Source organism: Lithobates pipiens, unplaced genomic scaffold (assembly GCF_037356315.1).
Source record: "Lithobates pipiens isolate NorthernLeopardFrog02 unplaced genomic scaffold, aLitPip1_a1.2 Scaffold_8, whole genome shotgun sequence".
Lineage (NCBI taxonomy): Eukaryota > Metazoa > Chordata > Amphibia > Anura > Ranidae > Lithobates > Lithobates pipiens.
The window spans coordinates 277577430-277597233 of NW_027507903.1; the positions used below are offsets into that span (position 1 = coordinate 277577430).

A 19804-nucleotide genomic window follows, 5' to 3' on the forward strand; every position below is an offset into this window, starting at 1 on the left:
TAAAATAATATAGTACATTTAAGAATGGATGCATTATTAATGTTGATTTCTTGGTATATATCTCCAGATTTAATGAAGCAGAAGCACATAGTGGCATAAACAAATCTCTTAAAACTAGCAATCACTGACAGCTCTGGAGATATATACCAAGAATCAACCTTAATAATGCCTCCCATTCTTAAATGTCTCTTATATACTTAGCATCACTGACACAGTACCCAGTAAAACATCGGTCTCTAATACACCCATTCAATCGACATACCTGCAGCAACACACAGCCATTACCACTGCTATTGTGTTTGCGGGTGGCCCACCTGCCTGCACCATGGCAATTCATGATGCTAATCTAGGGAAGGCAGCATTCACAAGAGGACAGTTTCTGGCTCTTCTAGGCCTCAACCTTCCTCTCTTTACCGAGCTTCTTGAGCTCACACAAAACTATTGCAGCTGCCCTGCAAAAGCCGCAACAATATTGATGCTCCTTTATATTCATCTTACTGTAAACGTTGTTCTCGACACTGAGCTCCCTCTTCATAATACTTTAACTCTAGAAAAATCGAACTCCTCGTTTGTAACAAAAATAAGAGATGTCACTATCACAGTTACTGGTCCACCTCTAATGTTTACAGTGCTTTTCAGAAAAGTATTGCCCATAGGTTCTCTTTATAGTTTAGTAGCCAAAAACACTCACAGAATAGGTTATATCACAAACAGCAAAAAATATTTAAAAAAACTACTGGTTTATAAGTAACTACATTTAAAACTGATAATCTTATGTTCAAAATCGCACATTAGGTTTTGATTTGTAAACCCATGGAAGGTTCAAATTTAACTTATTACTAAGCATAAAAACAGCAAAAAGGTAATCATACCATGTTAAGCATGTTTAAATTGATGGCTCACCTACACAACACATGGAGAGTTATTTACTAAAGGCAAATCCACTTTGCACTACAAGTACTCTTGGAAGTGCAGCCACTGTAGATCCGGGGGGCACATGCAAGGAAAATAAACATTGTTGGATTATAAATTAAGCAGAGCAGTGCACTTTTAGTGCAAAGTGGATTTGCCTTTAGTAAATAAATCCCGTAATCCCTTATAACTTACCTTATAAGTAACTCAGGTCAGCATATGTAGGTGTATTTTGGTGGTTGCCGGAAGGGAGATAAAGACAGAGAGTATATATCAGTGATGGCGAACCTTGGCACCCCAGATGTTTTGGAACTACATTTCCCAAGGTGCTCATGCACTCTGCAGTGTAGATGAGCATCATGGGAAATGTAGTTCCGAAACATCTGGGGTGCCAAGGTTCGCCATCACTGGTATAGATCATCATGTCTCGAACTCAATCTCCCCAAATTCCTCTTAAAGTTACAGCCTGGGGCTTCCCCCCTCTAATAAAATAGAAAAAAAACAACGCTGCTGAATAGGTCTGGATAGTAGGAGACACTAAAATCCTTCATATGCTGACCTGTGTTACCCCTAAAGTGAACTGCAAACACAGAAAAATACATTCTGAAATGTAGCCCTCATCTCTCTGAAATCCTTAAAAAGAGATCTATGGTCATAGCAGGGCTCAAAATTCAAGTCCTAAGCTACTAGCCAGGCCTTAACCTCCCTGGCAGTATGATTAGTTCTGGTTTTAGGTGCTGAAAGCAGTACAATTATTTTGCATGGAAATTTGGCGTTTTATATTGTAGTCCTGTAATTCTTAGGAATAACTCTCAAATCTGTTCAAACCAGAGTCTAGTAGACATCCCAGGTATGATAAAGTTTATAATATAATAATAAAAATTATTCAATAATGTAATCAAATCCAAAAACACTGAAATTTGCTCATTTGCAGAATTGTCGCTGTCATTAGATTTAGTGTTTGATGACGAATTTCCCCACAAATCGCCATCGCTCAGTTCTGCAAGTGATTCTAATTTATTATCGCTGTTTTCTAGTTGGTCTAAAATCACTTTGGACATAAAGGGACACTTTTTGGTTGCTATGGACAATCTCCAAATTCCAGGCAGAAAAAACTGTATTTATAATATAAAAAAGTGCATGAGGGCACTGCACAGACCACTAGGGACAAAGGGGTTGTGTCATTTTTTATACGGCACTGTAATCTTACAGATTACAGTACTGTGTGTGTTTTGTGTATTTTAACTTTTTTGAATTTGGCGCCGATCTCCGCTCCCGTGCGCCGTAACGTCGCAGGGAACGGAGCTTGGCAGCATTCGGGCACTGTGTGAATCGAGCGGAGGACAGCTCGATCACACAGAGTGGATGACATCGCTGGATCCAGGGGACAAGGTAAGTAACTTCTCCCCGTGTTCTCCCTGTATCCAGCAATGCGATCCCGAGTCAGGCTCGGGGTTACCGCTTATGATAGTAAAATTCTAACCCGAGCCAGACTCAGGATCACCGCCAGGGAGGTTAAGGGTTACTCGCCACCATTTGCCCCACCCAACCCCTAACCTGCCCCGCAACACGCCCTCAGAAATAATCTCATGAAATGACACTTAAAATGTTTTATGCAGAAGCTACAAAAATAAAATGTTAACAACGTTATCAGTGCCCAACAATGCAGCCTCACCTGTGCAGGGGAATAGAGGAGAGGAAGAGGATTGCCGGGTGGATCCTCAGAGTGGGGAACGTCACTGTAACAGCTTCATTTGAATTACCACATGTTCCAGCTGCCACATACAGCCCCACCTCCTGGCCCGGGTATTTAGATCACCTCTGTCCAATGCTGGGACATGTGACTTATATAAAAGTACCCGGGCCAGGAGGTGGGGCTGTATGTGGCAGTGGAAACACACGGCAATGCAAATAAAAGCTGTTACAAGTGATTTTTCCCTGCTTTCTGATAATCCGGCCTCCTGCTCTCCTCTCTTCCCCTTGGCGATCGCTGGGAGAATGGCTCCCATTCAAACCCGCCTGGCGGCGGTGCCCACCCCCTCCCCCAGGCAGCCCACACTCGTCATAATTTTCCACTTGCAAAATGGGAGTGGAAAATCAGGGCTGGTCATAGCATACGCTTTCATTTTATATCAGCAGTATTTTAATAGCAATAAGGCTGGGTTCACACTGCTGCGGGGGGAGAACCGGATGTGATTTGCACAGCAAATCACATCCGATCTCCGTAGCGCTGCGAGTTCAGCCATACAGATAGTATGGCTGAACTCGCAGCGGTCCCGCAGCAAACTCGCACGGGACCCTTTTTTGGGTCCGCAACGGAATCGGATCGCATGGGGGTTCACACCATGCGATCCGATTCCTGTGCGAGTCGGCAGATCGCACTGCGATATGCCGACGGATCTGGGGGTGTCATTAACATAACATTGACACCCCCAGCCGTCCGCATAGGGCAGTGTGAACTGCCGGCGGGAGGTGTGCGATGCGGGAAAACGCCGCGGATTCGCGGCGTTCCCGCATCGCAGCAATGTGAACCTAGCCTAAATGTTAATTTAGGTGATCCCACTCAGAATAAATAAGCTTTTCCAGCAGGAAATGAACAGGAAAAGCACGTGCAGCTTGAGGAGGCTTAAGTGAACCCAAGTGGGTTTTTCAATCGGCTCAGGTACATTAACTTAAATGTGGAGCGGACCCCTTTAGTAAGAGATTGCACCAGAAATGTCTCAGCCTGTGAAGCCGAAGAGGGTCCTTCCTCACTAAATTCCTCAGAAGAGGAGTCATCCTCATCCCGATCGCCAGAAGGGGAATCATCTCCCCTTTCCCAGAGTTGCTCTGTTTGAGTGTCCTGGGTAGAAGGGGATCTAATGAGCTTTCTTCCCCCCTAGTGAAGATATGATCATGGCCATCAATCTTTTCTCTAATCTACTTCTGGTTGAGGAAAAAACCTCCTGAGTAATGTATACAGGGGCTGAAATGCCAGCAGCAGATGTAGCCCTTGACCCCTGACAGCTCATCCTGACCTGCCTCCCTAGGTCCTTCAGGGGGAGATGGTGCTGCAGAGGGGGGACCTCAGAACCTGAGGGAGATTCCCTTGAGCCCCTATTTCTCATGGTACCTGTACCTCGTCTGCCCATAGTGCCAAGCCACACTCACATCTGCTCTGTGTCCCTCCTTGAGCTGTGCACCTGCAAAACAGTGCATCTTCTAGCTTAGTTTAGCCCTAGTTGTGGGCGTCAAACCACATCTGACGCCACGCTAACTCTCCTTCCAAACACTCATACCGCCCCTCCCCTTGTCTCTCTTAACCACCTCACCAGGCACTTAAACACATTACTGCCCAGACCAATTTTGAGCTTTCAGAAAATTGACAAAAAATATGTTTTTTGTTTCCGTTTCAAAACTTTGTAAATAAGTATGATTTCTCCTTCACTGATGGTCACTGATGAGGCGGCACGGAGGGGCCCCGATGAGGCGGCACGGAGGGGCCCCGATGAGGCGGCACGGAGGGGCCCCGATGAGGCGGCACGGAGGGGCCCCGATGAGGCGGCACGGAGGGGCCCCGATGAGGCGGCACGGAGGGGCCCCGATGAGGCGGCACGGAGGGGCCCCGATGAGGCGGCACGGAGGGGCCCCGATGAGGCGGCACGGAGGGGCCCCGATGAGGCGGCACGGAGGGGCCCCGATGAGGCGGCACGGAGGGGCCCCGATAGGTGACATTGTATTGTATTGTTTTGTGCTGATGGATGCCAATCAGTAGCAAACAATAATAAATGCCAATCAGTAATGCCCATTGTGGGCACTGATTGGCATCCCTGGTGGTCTAGGGTGGCATACCTGGTGCTGGGCATCCCTGGTGGTCCAGTGTGGGCATCCTCGGGGGGGCTGAGCTGATAATCGATCAGCACAGATCCATCGTCAGAGGAGCAGCCGATCGGCTCGGACAGACGCGAGTGAGGAAAAGCCGATCGCCGGCTCTTCCTATTTACACTGATCAGCCGCGATTGGACACGGCTGATCACATGGTAAAGAGTCTCCGTCAGAGACTCTTTACCGAGATCGTAGTTGCGGGGTGTCCGACTGACACCCCGCAACCACGATCGCCACGATGCGATTTTGAAACCACTTTGCAGCCGTCATTTGCCTATAGGGCGGGCGGCAAGTGGTTAAACAAGTATTGCGTTCCCGCGTGAGCCGAGAGTTCCAATCCTGATCGGATCACCATGGAGGGGAGGCTGGGGCAGAGGAGAGAGGGGAGCAGATGGATGAAAGCTGCCGTAATGGCGGCAGCGGGAGGCGGTGTGTACCGTCAACTGGCCCTTTAGCCTGAAGAAAGCTGTGGGGAGACATTCCTTGAAAAGAAAAAAAGAAAAATCCCACATCCTACCTGGAGCTTGGGCTCGGAGGAAGCGTGAGGCATGAACACAGAGAGGAAAATGACAACACCTAAGACACTGGCGAAAAAACTGGAGTTACTCCCAGTTAGGGAAGGGGTTATATTAGGGGGCTAAACTTCCTGTCTAGGGTGTGCCAGTGTCCATCACCTAGTGGTGCCTATATAACCCATCAGTAAATCTGCCATGTCGCAGTCCAGATAAAAAAAAAAAAATTTAAAAAGCACCGTGATTACTAGTAAAAATAGTAATATATTATTATTATTATTACTATTATTATTAATAATAATGCCATAAAATATATCCCCTATTCTAAAGGGAGCTATAACTTTTGCGCAAACCAATATATGCTTACTGCGATTTATTTTTTTTACCAAAAATATGAAGAATACATATCGGCCTAAACTGAGGGAAAAAATCGTATAATCGGATATTTATTATAGCAAAAAGTAAAAAAAAAAAAAATATATAGTTTTTCAAAATTGTCCCTTTTTGGTTTATAGTGCAAAGATAAAAACCGCAGAGGTGATGAAATACCACCAAAAGAGAGCTCTATTTGTGGGGGGAGAATGTCAATTTTGTTTAGGTACTTCGTCGCACAACCGCACGATTGTCAGCTAAAGTGACGCAGTGCTGAATCGGAAAAAAATGCTCTGGTCAGGAAGGGGGTAAATCTTTCCAGGGCGGAAGCGGTTAGGGATATACAGTGCTGTGCAAAAGTTTTTAGGCACATATGAACAAATACTGTACAGTAAGAATGCTTTCAACAAAAAAAATTTAAAGTTCAACTTACCGGTAACTTGTTTTCCAGTAGTTTTTCAGGACAGCGTGAGAGATTATAGCTCCTCCCACCAGGCGACAGGAAACACATCAAACACATCATCCAGATATTTAAATGGAGGCTGCCTCATCTACTCGCCAGTAGACTAAAACACAAACATATGTAAAATACAGCATAAGGGTGGGTTGTTACTGTCCTAAAAGACTACTGGAAAACAAGTTACTGGTAAGTCTAACTTGAATTTTCCCAAAGCGTCTTTCAGGACAGCACCTGAGAGCACAACTAGCCTTACCCCCTTAGGGTGGGATGACAGCTTGTAGGACCTTTCTACCAAAGGCCCAATCCCCCACCATCAATCCCCCATCTGTAATGGCGGGCGAAAGTTGACAGGCTTGACCAAGTAGTCACCTTACAAATTTGTTCGGAGGGGGGGGGGGGGGTCAACAGCCTCTTCTGCCCAGCTTACTGCGAGAGCTCTAGTGGAGTGAGCATGAATACCAACTGGGGGATTCTAGAACAAGGAATATGTACTGTACATCTAAAGTCCTTGGCAGTTTCAAGGGAATACAAAAAACTGTCCTCTTTACATCCAACGTGTGAAATTACCTTTCCTTTTTTGCCCATTTAGATTGGAACAAAAAGGAGGAAGTACAACATCTCGAGAACAATTCTGAACTGAAGCAAACTTCTGTAAAAAAGTGGGGTCTGTCCGGAATAGATAAAAGGTTCTCTTACAGACAGGGCATGGAGTTCACCGATTCCTCTTGCAGACAAGAAAACCTGTCTTTATGTGATCAACCTGAGGGATGGTAGGACTAAAGTTTCAAATGTAACTTTAAATGAGGGGACAGCACCAATAGGGGTGGTATGGGACACTCTAAAGGCATTCCTTAGAGGTTTAATAATACAACAGGTGGCAGGGATTAAGAGAAATTCTAGGAAATGGGAAGAGAGTATCAGAGAGGAAGTGATGGAGGCTGAAAAACAATATGTGGAAGACCCAACCCCTGAAAAACAGGAGAGATGGCTCAGAAGCCAGCAGATATATAGAAATGTTGTTATGAGAAAGGTGGAGAATAAGCACCGGTTTCAGAGACAAGCGGCGTTCGCTGATGGGCAGAGTGTAGGCCGTATGCTTGCTAGGCTGGTTAAAACCAACAACTCCCTGTCAGGGATCGCGGCAATTAGGCTGCCGGGGGGATCTCCTCTTGGACCTCTGAAATTCTGGACTCATTTAGGCAGTATTATTCAAAGCTATATAAATCTAGAGGGGGGAATGGGATAGATTTTTTGAAGGGATAGAAATGCCAACACTGTCAGAACAAGCGAAAGAAGAACTAGAGAGCCCCATAACCCTGGAGGAAGTACAGTGCGCTGTGGCCGGGATGGCCAATCAGAAGTCTCCAGGACCAGATAGTCTTCCAGTAGAAATTTATAGACGGTATAGGGAAGTGCTTATCCCAGAACTATTGAAGGTACTGAGGATGTGGTATCAGGAGGGGGGGCTGCCTATTTCAATGTCAGAAGCCACGATAATAGTGCTGCCAAAAGAAGGGAAAGACCCTAAGGACACTGTATCGTATAGGCCAATATCATTGTTGTGCTCTGATGCAAAAATACTTGCAAAAGTATTGGCAGCAAGGGTGAATAGACATATACAAAAAAGTACACACCCAGATCAATCGGGGTTTATAGCGAATAGGTCCACCAGTGTTAACATCAAGAGGGTGTATTTAAACTTACAGATTCCGATGCTAAACATGGGGTCGCGGGTCATTAGTATCTCTATATGCCGCCAAAGCTTTTGATCGCTTGGAGTGGGGGTATCTATGGTGGGCTCTGCAGATGTTTGGGTTCAGACCCACCTTTATAGGTTGGGTAAAAGCACTTTATAGGACCCCTAGAGCAAAAATAAAAATTAACATGTACTCTGACCCGATAGAACTTGAGATGTGTACACAACAGGGATGTCCCCTGTCGCCCCTGTTGTTCGCTTTGGCAATTGAACCACTGGCGATTGCCATTAGAGCAGCAGGGGTGATACAGGGATTTAAAAGAGAAGTGGGTGAAGACAGGATTGCATTATACGCAGATGATTTCCTGTTTCTTGGGGATATAGATGTATCCTTAGTGACGGCCATGAATATAGTGAAAAACGTTGCACGGATATCAGGGTTGGTAATTAATTGGGAGAAGTCTGCATTACTGGCGGGAGACCCAATAAGCTCTCTGCCGCCTGCAGTTGCTCAACTGCAGGTGGGAGACAGAATGAAATACTTGGGAATATGGCTAACAAGGGACCCAAACCAATATAGAAGAGATAATCTTGCTCCCCTCCTGTTTAGATTTAGTCAGAAGCGGGACATTTGGAAACATCTACCTTTGTCAGTAGCTGGCAGAATTAATATAATTAAAATGGTTTGGATGCACCAGTTGTATTATTTACACAACGCTCCAGTTTGGATAAGAATGGAATGGTTTAAAAAGATCAAAACTTTATTTAGGGAACTAATATGGAAGACGAGACAACCTCGTATAGGCCTACAGACATTGCAGCTACCAATAAAAGAAGGGGGAGCAGCAGTCCCACACCACCGCTATTTTCTGGCCGCTCAGCTACAGCATTTGAGGGGCTGGGATAGGGTGGAGGATAGGAATAAAAAGGAGCCGATGTTGTTGCAGGGAGCTAAGCATGTTAAACAGGTGGAAGCTCTGGAAGCTGACTCATTCCTTTCTGAATGCCCTACACTAAGATTAATTACAAAGGTCTGGCAGGCAGTAAAAAAAGGAATGGGATACGTAGGACCAACAGAATATACCCCACTGTGGGATAATAAGCACTTTCCAGATTTCACACCTATAGGTAAAGTAGGTGTATGGGAAAAGTGTGGTGTGGCAAGATTGGCCCAACTATATGAGGGGAGTAGGTTGAAGTCTTTTGAGGAGTTGAGGAGGGAGAAACATTTTAGAAATCAAATGGTAGTATGGTGTAAAACCCCTCTTAGTCAAAAAAAAGTGTTGAATAGGGAGTCATCTAAGGGATTGATATCCGAGATATATATGCACAGCTCTGCAGTAAATTTATTACTAGGGATGGATTGGCTAGAAATAAAAAAAGACGGGAAGAGGATCTTGGAATAAAGATAACAGAAGCACAGTGGAGAAAGTTATTAGAAGGTAGTGACCTGGTTTCAGCGTCCCCTGCACAAAAAATGTCCCAGCTATTTTTTTTTTAACATAGGGCTTATACCCCAAAAAAAACTTTTTGGATTTGGTTATAGAGTGGACGCTAAATGTCCAAGGTGTTAAGAAACTGGGGATTTGATACATATGATGTGGAAGTGCCCAAAATTATTTTAGGTAGTGGACAGGAATAGTTGAAGTTATTAACAATACTATTGGGACCATGCTTAAACCGGGGGAGGAGATATCCTTATTGGGAAAAATAGAAGACAGGAAGATATCGTAAAAAGTTAAAATAGCAGCGATAAGGGGCCTATTTCAGGCACGAAAGTTATTAGCCCAGAACTGGCAATCGGTAAGATCCCCCACGTGTGAAGAATGGATAAAGGTGATGGACAATACCATATGGAGGGAAAAAGTGGTATACAGTAGAAGAAAGAACTTTTTTTTGAAGTTGTGGACACCATGGTTGGCTAAAATGGGTTGTCCACCATAAAGGGTATCAATGGGCACATGGCAAGAGAGAATTAAACACAGAGGAGATGTTATAGGGAAGGGAGAATAGATTAGAAGGGTGACAAAGTAATCTATGTGAGGGAAAGTAGGATAGTGGTAATATATTGTTTACTAATTCCACAAAAATTAAGGCACAGTAAAAAAGTGATTGAAAAATAAGGCACTAGGAGGGGATGGGGGGATAGGAGGGGTTTAAAGAATAATGTATGTAGGGAGCTATTAATCATGACACTGATAGAATTGTGTAAGATTATCTTTTGGTAGTTTCTTTATTCTTAACGGTAAGTACATTTTATATGTTTATAAAATAAAAAGATTTAATTAAAAAAAGTTTCAAATGGTGCTTTAGTCAAGGCCCGCAGAACTAAAGACAAATCCCATGTTGGAAAGGTTCTGACCTTTCATGGTCTGGATCGGGTGGGGGCTTAAAAAAAAAAAAAAAAAATCTAACCACCAGTTGCAATGTACCTTTCCAGAAAAATCCTCAGGGCTTCAATTTGCACCTTAAGAGTACTTACTGCCAGACCTATGCCTGCACCATACTATAGAAATTCTTGAACTGAATATCTTGTGAAGCTCAACCTGAAGCTCTGCACCAGGTGTTGAACACCTTCCAAACCTTGAAATAGATGGAGCTAGTCACCTTTTTTTGGCTTGACAATGGAGTAGAAACCAGATGGTCAGAAAAGCCTTTGCTTCTTTTTCTCAGACACCAGGCTGTCGACTTCAGTTTTGCTATCTTTTTGGGTAGTATAAAGGACCCTGAATCTGAAGGCCCTGTCTCAGCTGAAGGTGGCAATGTGGTTTGACCTCCACCTGCAGTAGGGAAGAAAACCAAGCCCTTTTTGGACAAAAAGGAGTAATAAGGTTCACGGATGTGTCTTCATGGATTTTCTTCACTACCTTTGGAATTAACTGAAAAGGCGGGAAGGCATAGCACAGGTGAAACTTTCAGCTGTGAGCTAAAGCATCTATTCTTAAGTAGTGATCGTTCCTGTTCAAAGAAAAGAACAGAGACACTTGAGCATTCAGTCATGTTGCAAAAAGATCTACTTGTGGCTGACCCCATTTCAGGGCAATTAAGGTGAACACCTCCCTGTTTAAAGGACCACTCCGCTTCCTGCACGCGGTGCCTGCTGAGAAAATTACATTCATGCACTTCCTAGACGAACGCCATCAAAGCCATCCCTACCACTTTTAGCTCTCTCCAATTCTAGGACTCTGAGGCTTCCATCCTTGACCACAAACCTTACGGCAGCTTCCCCTTCAGATAGGCCCCCCCCCAGCCCCAGATGCTGGCTTCTGTCCTTAACTCTACTGGGATAGACCACAACTGGCCAATAGAAATTACGGTCTGGTTCCTCCCCCACCAAAAGCTTCTGAGGTGGGCATTTTTAGGAGGGTATCCAGAGAGTTGACGGTCCCAATTTCTCAAAATAAAAGCCAGTAATTGGTCTGAAATGGAACTTTGTCCACTGGATTGTTGTTATTGATGAAGTCAATGTTCCCAGGGCCAAAATAATCTGCATGATGGAAAAAAGTTGGTTGGACTGCAGCACTGTCTCCATGCTCGGCTTCTCTTTTTCTCTTCTGGGTAAAAGATTTGTTGCTCCACTCAACTGATCTATTAACCTAGGAAGAGTACTTCCTGAGCAGGTAATGGGTTGGATTTTTGGAGGTTCACAATGCGTCCTAGGGATTTTAGATGTTCGTGGGCTCTGATTAAACTCTGATGCAGCTTCTCTCTGGATGGTGCAAAAAACAGAAGGTAGCACAAATAAGGTATTACAGAGATTACCTTGAGGCGGAGAGGTGCTAATGCTGCCGCAACGACCTTTGTGAAGACCCTTGGGGCAGAAGAAAGGCCAAATGGGAGGGTCCTGAATTGTAGCTGCTGAACTTGATTTTCCCAATTCAGAGCCAAACTGAGGAAACTTTAAGATTGAGGAGCAATCAGTATGTGGAGATAATTCTGTAAATCTATTGATGCCATGCAAGACCCCTGGTATAGGCTTCTGACAGAGAAAATTAAGTCCATTCAAAATGTTCTGTATTCGACTGACTTGTTTACAGGTTTTAGATTTAGAAGACGACGACATTTTCCTGAGTGTTTCAGAACCTTTGTGAATTTCTTCCGGAGGAAACAGCTTAATAACTTTCTGGGACATCAGCTCCTGAAGCACAGACTTCATTGCGAGAGCTTAGCTTGTGTCCGTTCAATGTTCGTCACTAAGAATCCTGTCGAAGGAGGTTCCGCAAAATCTATGACACATCCCCGGGAAGAGCACGTTTAGAATGTAAGGATTCAAAGTGATAACTTCCCACTATAGAAGAAACTCCAGAAGCGTTCCTCCCTCTGGGGGGATGGAGTCACTGCATTTTATCAGATTGCACAGGAGGATTAAAAATCACTCCTGCCTTGGTAGGGGATCCGTTAGAGACTCAGGGTTTGAGCCTTATCCTCTTGCTGCAGCTAGCAATTCAGCTCCAAAACATCAAGTCCCCAGCAAATGGAATGGCACACAATTTACTCTTAGAAGCTGCATCCCCCCTGGCCAAGTCTTCAGCCACAGGGCCCTCCTCACAGAATTTGTTAGAGCCGCGGAGCTTGCAAACATTCCAAAAGATGCTGCAGATGCATCAGCGATAAAAGCTACTGTTGCAAATAAAGTTACCAAGGACCTCAGGATTTCTTGCTTGGGTGAATGTGCCGAAATATGTGATTTAAGTTGGTCAAGCCAGTGTTCCAAATTCCTAGCAACAAGTGGTTAACCATGGCCGGCTTCAGATTACTCATAGACTGCCAAGACCTTTTAAGAAGCATATCCATTCTCTTGCCCATTGGTTCTTTTAAGTTCCAATAGCTTCAAAGGTTAAAATCGGTAGATTTCGATATCAGAGAAAGCTGCATCTAGTTCTCTGCATCCTCGAATGGGAATCTCCTTTTATGGCATATAGAAAAGAATAACTTCTTTTCTGGCTGCTGCCATTCCTTCCTAATCATAACTGACAGGAGTGGATTGGGAATGCGCAGCCTTTAAGATTAAGACCAATGTACATTTGGTCATGGAAGGTTAGCCCCTTTTCCTCCTCTATGCCCAGGGTAGCATGAATTGCCTTAAGAAGCTCCCCCACATCCTCCAGAGATGTCTTGAATTTAGAAGATATATCTGTACTATCAATCTTTCCCTCTTCCTCTGAATCAGACTTAAGAGTGAGAAGGGATCCAGCTTCCAGAGCCGAGGGTAAACCTGTTTGGGCCTCAGCCAATTCAGCAGGTTAGAGAGCGGTGAAGATGCCAGAAGGACCTGGGTTCCCTGGAAAGCTAGTCCGAAAAGATTAAAAAGTAGCACAGAGGTCATTTTTAATAGAGGTCACGAGGTCTGTGCAAACAGGCGAGGACTCAGTTTTAAACCAAATCTACATTGCAAGAGGCACAGAGAGGTTTAGACCACAATTGCCCCAATCTAGCTTTAGAAGCTGGACATCAACTGGCTGGACAGAGGTTTTAGCCTGCAACCAAACATAAGAAAGAGAGAGGGGGAACAGCTGATATCACAATACCTACAAAAAAGGTAAATAACCCTGGTGCACTTAGGAAATAAGACAGAGGGCCAAGGCCACTCGCAAAACTAGCATACGTGTCCCTGGAGAAAATTGTGGGGGGGCCACATCAGTATGGGCTCTCCCCAGGCATAGAAGGGGTACAAGGAGCCCGTTATGCCACACAAGTCCGGGAAGAGATCTAGGAGGACCAAAGCCTCAGAAGAAGAAAACAAACAGTAAAGTGAGGAGCATAAAATGTCTCACAGGAGCCCAAAGAGACCCTAGCTCCCCTAAAAATGTTCTTGCCAAGCTGGGGGAAACAGAAACTGAAGATGAGTGGATGAGAGGCAACAATTTAACCACTTTAAGACCGGACCATTTTGCTGGTAAATGACCAGAGGTCTTTTTACACTTTGGCACTGCGCTGCTTTAACTGGTAATTGCGCGGTCATGCAATGTTGTACCCAAACAAAATTTGCGTCCTTTTCTTCCCACAAATAGAGCTTTCTTTTGATGGTATTTGATTGCCTCTGCGATTTTTATTTTTTGCGATATAAACGTAAAAAGACCGCAAATTTTGAAAAAAAATGATATTTTCTACTTTTTGTTATTAGAAAAATCCAATAAACTCAATTTTAGTCATACATTTAGGCCAAAATGTATTCAGCCACATGTCTTTGGTAAAAAAAAAGTCAATAATTGTATATTTATTGGTTTGCGCAAAAGTTGTCACATCTACAAACTAAGGTACGTTTTCTGGAATTTACGCAGCTTTTAGTTTACGACTGCCTATCTCATTTCTTGAGGTGCTAAAATGGCAGGGCAGTACAAAACCCCCCCAAATGACCCCATTTTGGAAAGTAGACCCCCTAAGGAAATTGATAAGAGGCATGTTGAGCCCATTGAATATTTTATTTTTTTGCCTCAAGCGATTGAATAATGACAAAAAAAAAATTTTTTTTTTTTTTTTACACAAAGTTGTCACTAAATGATATATTGCTCACACATGCTATGGGCGTATGTGAAATGACACCCCAAAATAAATTCTGCTGCTTCTCCTGAGTACGGGGATACCACATATGTGGGACTTTTTGGGAGCCTAGCCGCGTACGGGGCCCCGAAAACCAAGCACCGCCTTCAGGCTTTCTAAGGGCGTAAATTTTTGAGTTCACTTCTCACTACCTATTACAGTTTTGAAGGCCATAAAATGCCAAGATGGCACAAAACCCCCACAAATGACCCCATTTTAGAAAGTAGACACCCCAAGCTATTTGCTGAGAGGCATGTTGAGTTCATGGAATATTTTATATTTTGCCACAAGTTGCGGGAAAATTACAAACTTTTTTTTTTTTTTTTTTTTTTTCACAAAGTTGTCACTAAATGATATATTGCTCACACATGCCATGGGCATATGTGAAATGACACCCCAAAATAAATTCTGCTGCTTCTCCTGAGTACGGGGATACCACATATGTGGGACTTTTTGGGAGCCTAGCCGCGTACGGGGCCCCGAAAACCAAGCACCGCCTTCAGGCTTTCTAAGGGCGTAAATATTTGACTTCACTCCTCACTACCTATTACAGTTTTGAAGGCCATAAAATGCCAAGATGGCACAAAACCCCCACAAATGACCCCATTTTAGAAAGTAGACACCCCAAGCTATTTGCTGAGAGGCATGTTGAGTCCATGGAATATTTTATATTTTGCCACAAGTTGCGGGAAAATTACAAACTTTTTTTTTTTTTTTTTTTTTTTCACAAAGTTGTCACTAAATGATATATTGCTCACGCATGCCATGGGCATATGTGAAATGACACCCCAAAATAAATTCTGCTGCTTCTCCTGAGTACGGGGATACCACATATGTGGGACTTTTTGGGAGCCTAGCCGCGTACGGGGCCCCGAAAACCAAGCACCGCCTTCAGGCTTTCTAAGGGCGTTACAGTTTTGAAGGCCATAAAATGCCAAGATGGCACAAACCCCCCCCAAATGACCCCATTTTGGAAAGTAGACACCCCTAAATTTAGGGGTACACTAGTGAGACTAGGTAATAAATGGCGGGTGCCCTGAAACTATAAAAAAATAACTAACCAACCAGCGTCACCTGTAACAGTTATATGGTGATCACTGGTGAAAGGGTTAACTAGGGGGCAATCAGGGGGCTTTATGCGGTAGTATATGGGGGTCCCTGGCGCTATAAAAAGCTGCGGCGAACCTAAATACCTACTTGCCTAACTAGCGTCACCTGTGACACTAATACAGCGATCAGAAAAACGATCGCTTATTAGGCTGGGTTCACACTGGAGCGATGCGGGAACGCCACGAATGCGCGGCGGGTTCCCGCATCGCATGCCTCCCGGCGGCAGTTCACACTGCCCTATGCGAACTGCTGGGAGTGTCAGTGAAATGTTACTGACACCCCCAGATCAGTTCGCATATCGCAGTGCGATCTGAAAACTCGGATCGCATGGTGTGAACACCCATGCGATCCGATTCTGCTGCGGGCCAAAAAAAGGGTCCCGTGCGAATTTGCGGCGGGTGCGGCGGGTGTGGCGGGTGCGGCGAATGGCTGAACTCGAATCGCACAGAGATCGGATGTGATTTGCACTGCAGTGCGGTGCGAATCACATCCGTTCTCAAACCGCTGCAATCTGAACCCAGCCTTAGTGACACTGGCGACGGGGGGTGATCACGGGGTTAAACCTTTATTGGGGGGGTTAGGGGGGTACCTTAGAACTAAAGGGGGCTAACCCTAACTGCCCTAACAGTTATTAGTCACAAATGACACCCGCCGGGTGATCAGGGGGTTAAACCTTTATTAGGTAATAAATGGCGGGTGCCCTGAAACTATAAAAAAATAACTAACCAACCAGCGTCACCTGTAACAGTTATATGGTGATCACTGGTGAAAGGGTTAACTAGGGGGCAATCAGGGGGCTTTATGCGGTAGTATATGGGGGTCCCTGGCGCTATAAAAAGCTGCGGCGAACCTAAATACCTACCTGCCTAACTAGCGTCACCTGTGACACTAATACGGCGATCAGAAAAATGATCGCTTATTAGGCTGGGTTCACACTGGAGCGATGCGGAAACGCCGCGAATCCGCGGCGGGTTCCCGCATCGCATGCCTCCCGGCGGCAGTTCACACTGCCCTATGCGAACTGCTGGGAGTGTCAGTGAAATGTTACTGACACCCCCAGATCAGTTCGCATATCGCAGTGCGATCTGCAAACTCGGATCGCATGGTGTGAACACCCATGCGATCCGATTCTGCTGCGGGCCAAAAAAAGGGTCCCGTGCGAATTTGCGGCGGGTGCGGCGGGTGTGGCGGGTGCGGCGGGTGCGGCGAATGGCTGAACTCGAATCGCACAGAGATCGGATGTGATTTGCACTGCAGTGCGGTGCGAATCACATTCGTTCTCATAAACCGCTGCAATGTGAACCCAGCCTTAGTGACACTGGCGACGGGGGGTGATCACGGGGTTAAACCTTTATTGGGGGGGTTAGGGGGGTACATTAGAACTAAAGGGGGCTAACTCTAACTGCCCTAACAGTTATTACAGTCACAAATGACACCAATGCAAAAAAAAAAAAAAAAAAAAAAAAAATGACATTGGTGTCACTGTGACTGGGGGGCAGGGGTAATTGGGGGGGTGATCGGGGGGTAAAGGGGGGGTGTGAGTGTGCCTGGCATGTTCTACTGTGTGTGTAGAGTGTTGGTGCAACTCACCGATCCGCTCTCCTCCGTGTCGGAACGGAAAATACCGACACGGAGGAGAGAATACATCACTTCCTCTCCTGTGTTTACATTACAGGAGAGGAAGTGATGTCACGGGGGATTTCCATTCGTCGAGAGCGATCGCGAGGGGGTGGCCATGAATGAATGGCCGTCCCCTCATCCCTGATCTCTCCCGAACGAATGCCGACCGCCGCAGGCACCGGGGGGGGGCCCGATCGGGCCCCCCACCCGCGGGCAGGCATGGACTTATATATACGCCAATATGCCTGCCCGTGCCATTCTGCCGACGTATATCGTCGTGCGGCGGTCGGCAAGTGGTTAAAGATCTGGATGCTGAGGAGTTTCCCGGCGAGAGGAGCTACGATCTCTCAGGTGCTTTCCTCAAAGACACTTTGGGAAATAGTCATTTTAAAGCAATTATCAAAATGCAAAAGTGATCGCATAGATTTTTTGTTTAAATCAAATCAATATTTGGTGTGACTACCCTTCAAACCAGCATCAATTCTTACACTTGCAAAGTCAATGATTTTGTAGGATTAGAGTCAGGTGTATGATTAACTAATTATACCAAGCAGGTGCTAATGAGCATCAATTTCATATGCAGGCTGAAACACCAACTGTAAGACAAACAGCTGACTAAGATGCTTAGAACTGTGTGAGGAACACCCAAACTCTGCTAATAAAGGTGGGATAGTGGAATACAGTTTCATGTCACAGGTTGTACAGCATGGCAAGACTGAGCTCAGCAACAAGACACAAGTTAGTTATAATGCCCTAGCAAGGTCTCTCCCAGGAAAAGATTTCAAAGCAGACTGGGTTTCAAGATGTGCTGTTCAAGCAATTAGCCAAGGGAACATAATGCAGCAGATTAAAGACCCATCATTCCATGTCTAGCAGTGTCATCAGCACAAAATGGGCAGAAACTAGTGGGACCCAGGTACACTCATCTACTGTCTAAAAAAGTCTGGCATGAAAGATTAGTGCCCAAAAAGCTATACCTCTGATGTGGATACAAGGCTTGGCGATTCAACCCTTCACAAACACAGTAACTGGTATGCATAAAAATGGCAGCAGGTGCTCTGGACCTAATAAACATGCAGTGCCATTTGAAAAATCAAAGAGTCTTTAAGACAATAAAGAGTGAGTGTCAATTGGGTTTTGTTATACTGCCCTTATGCGAGAGCAGCTGCACATTTTCCATTTTTATTTCTACAGTACAGATTTATTTATATTTCTTAGGTGCTATGGATGGATGATGGAATATTTGGCTGTAGCAGGAGGCAGTTTGTTCGCCGAAGGGCTGGAAAGCCCTACAATGAGTGTCTGCAGGCAAAAGTGAAGCGTGGTGAAGGTTCCCTTGCAATTCTTTGCAAAATTGGCCCTAAATTTATTCTGCAGCTGGACAACCACAAACATACAATGTCATTAGGACCTATCTTCAGAAGAGCAAGGAGTCTTAGAAGTGAAGGTTTGACCCCCACAGAGCCCTGGTCTCAACATCATGGCATGTGTCTGGGATTACATGAAGATACAGAAGGATTTGAGGAAGCCTACATACACAGATGATCTGAGGCTAGCTCTCCAAGATGTTTGGAACAACTTATCTGTGGAGTTCCTTGAAAAACTGTGTACAATTGTACCTAGAAAAATCCATGCCGTTTTGAAGGCACGCCAAATATTGATTTGATATGGATTTCTCTTCTGTTTATTTTTATCCATTTACAAAATGGAAAGTAAATTAACTATTAACACTTCTATTTCTGAAAGCATTATTTATAGCATTTTTTTTCACACCTACCTAAACCTTTTGCACAGTAGTGTATATTTTAGATACATAGTAAATAAATGGGGTTATATACCCATTACACAATTTGCTTTATTCATAACTTACCTTGTGGCTGCTGCTGTGTTGAAACTGAATGCACTGCACAGATGTCTTATGAGCACCAACTGTTTTAATTGGAGAGTTTAACATTCTTAAGTCGTAAAGGTAAATTTTCCCACGAGAAGAGCCAACTGCCAGTGTAGCTCCATCTGGCATAAAGTCTACAGCAGTCAAAGGTGATTCCACTACCACAGTTTGAAGAAGACTAAAAAGTAAAAAGAACAAAAAGTTAAAAATAATCATCATTACACATGGAAATAACCAAACATGTATAATGTCTCATCAGGTTTGTGCTACCCTTCATGAGCCTCTTGAACACAAAAAAAAGCAAAATGTAGATTCGTATATTGCTTCCAAGAAGTTAGGTATGGTTAAGCAATAAGACCCATTTCACATTGAGGCATTTTTGAAGGTGCTTAAGGGCTAAAAACAGAGCCTCGAAAAAGCCTCCCCTGCCACCCCAATGTGAAAGCCTGAGTGCTTCCACACTGGGGCGCTGCACTGGCAGGGCATTAAAGTCCTGGCAAGCAGCATCTTTGGGGCGGTGGAGCTCCTGCCCATTGAAATGAATGGACACCTCTGCCGAAACGCCAGCAAAAGGCTTCAGCAGCAGTGCAACACGGGTGCCTTTAACCCTTTCTTCGGCCGCTAGCGGAGGGTTAAAAGTGCCCTACTAGCGGTGCTTTAACACTAACGCTACCCACGGCTCAGTGTAAAAGGGCTCTAAAGGGTTAGGAACCTTTGAAAGCAACAGTTACAAAACCTGCCTTTAGAATACATATAAAAAAATAAAAAAAAATAGAAAACATTCAAGTTGGAAGGGAAACGTGCTACCAATATGTACACCCACGAGT

General features: G+C 44.7%; 1 protein-coding gene across 1 annotated transcript in view; it reads right to left on the reverse strand.

The window, feature by feature from the left end:
* The window catches only part of NEDD1 (NEDD1 gamma-tubulin ring complex targeting factor), a gene marked incomplete in the record, with an annotated part of 138295 nt that overhangs the window by 79826 nt on the left and 38665 nt on the right, over nucleotides 1–19804 (reverse strand). Inside the window, 1 exon segment of the mRNA XM_077472056.1 lies at nucleotides 18957–19155. Coding sequence (XP_077328182.1) covers nucleotides 18957–19155 — 199 coding nt within the window.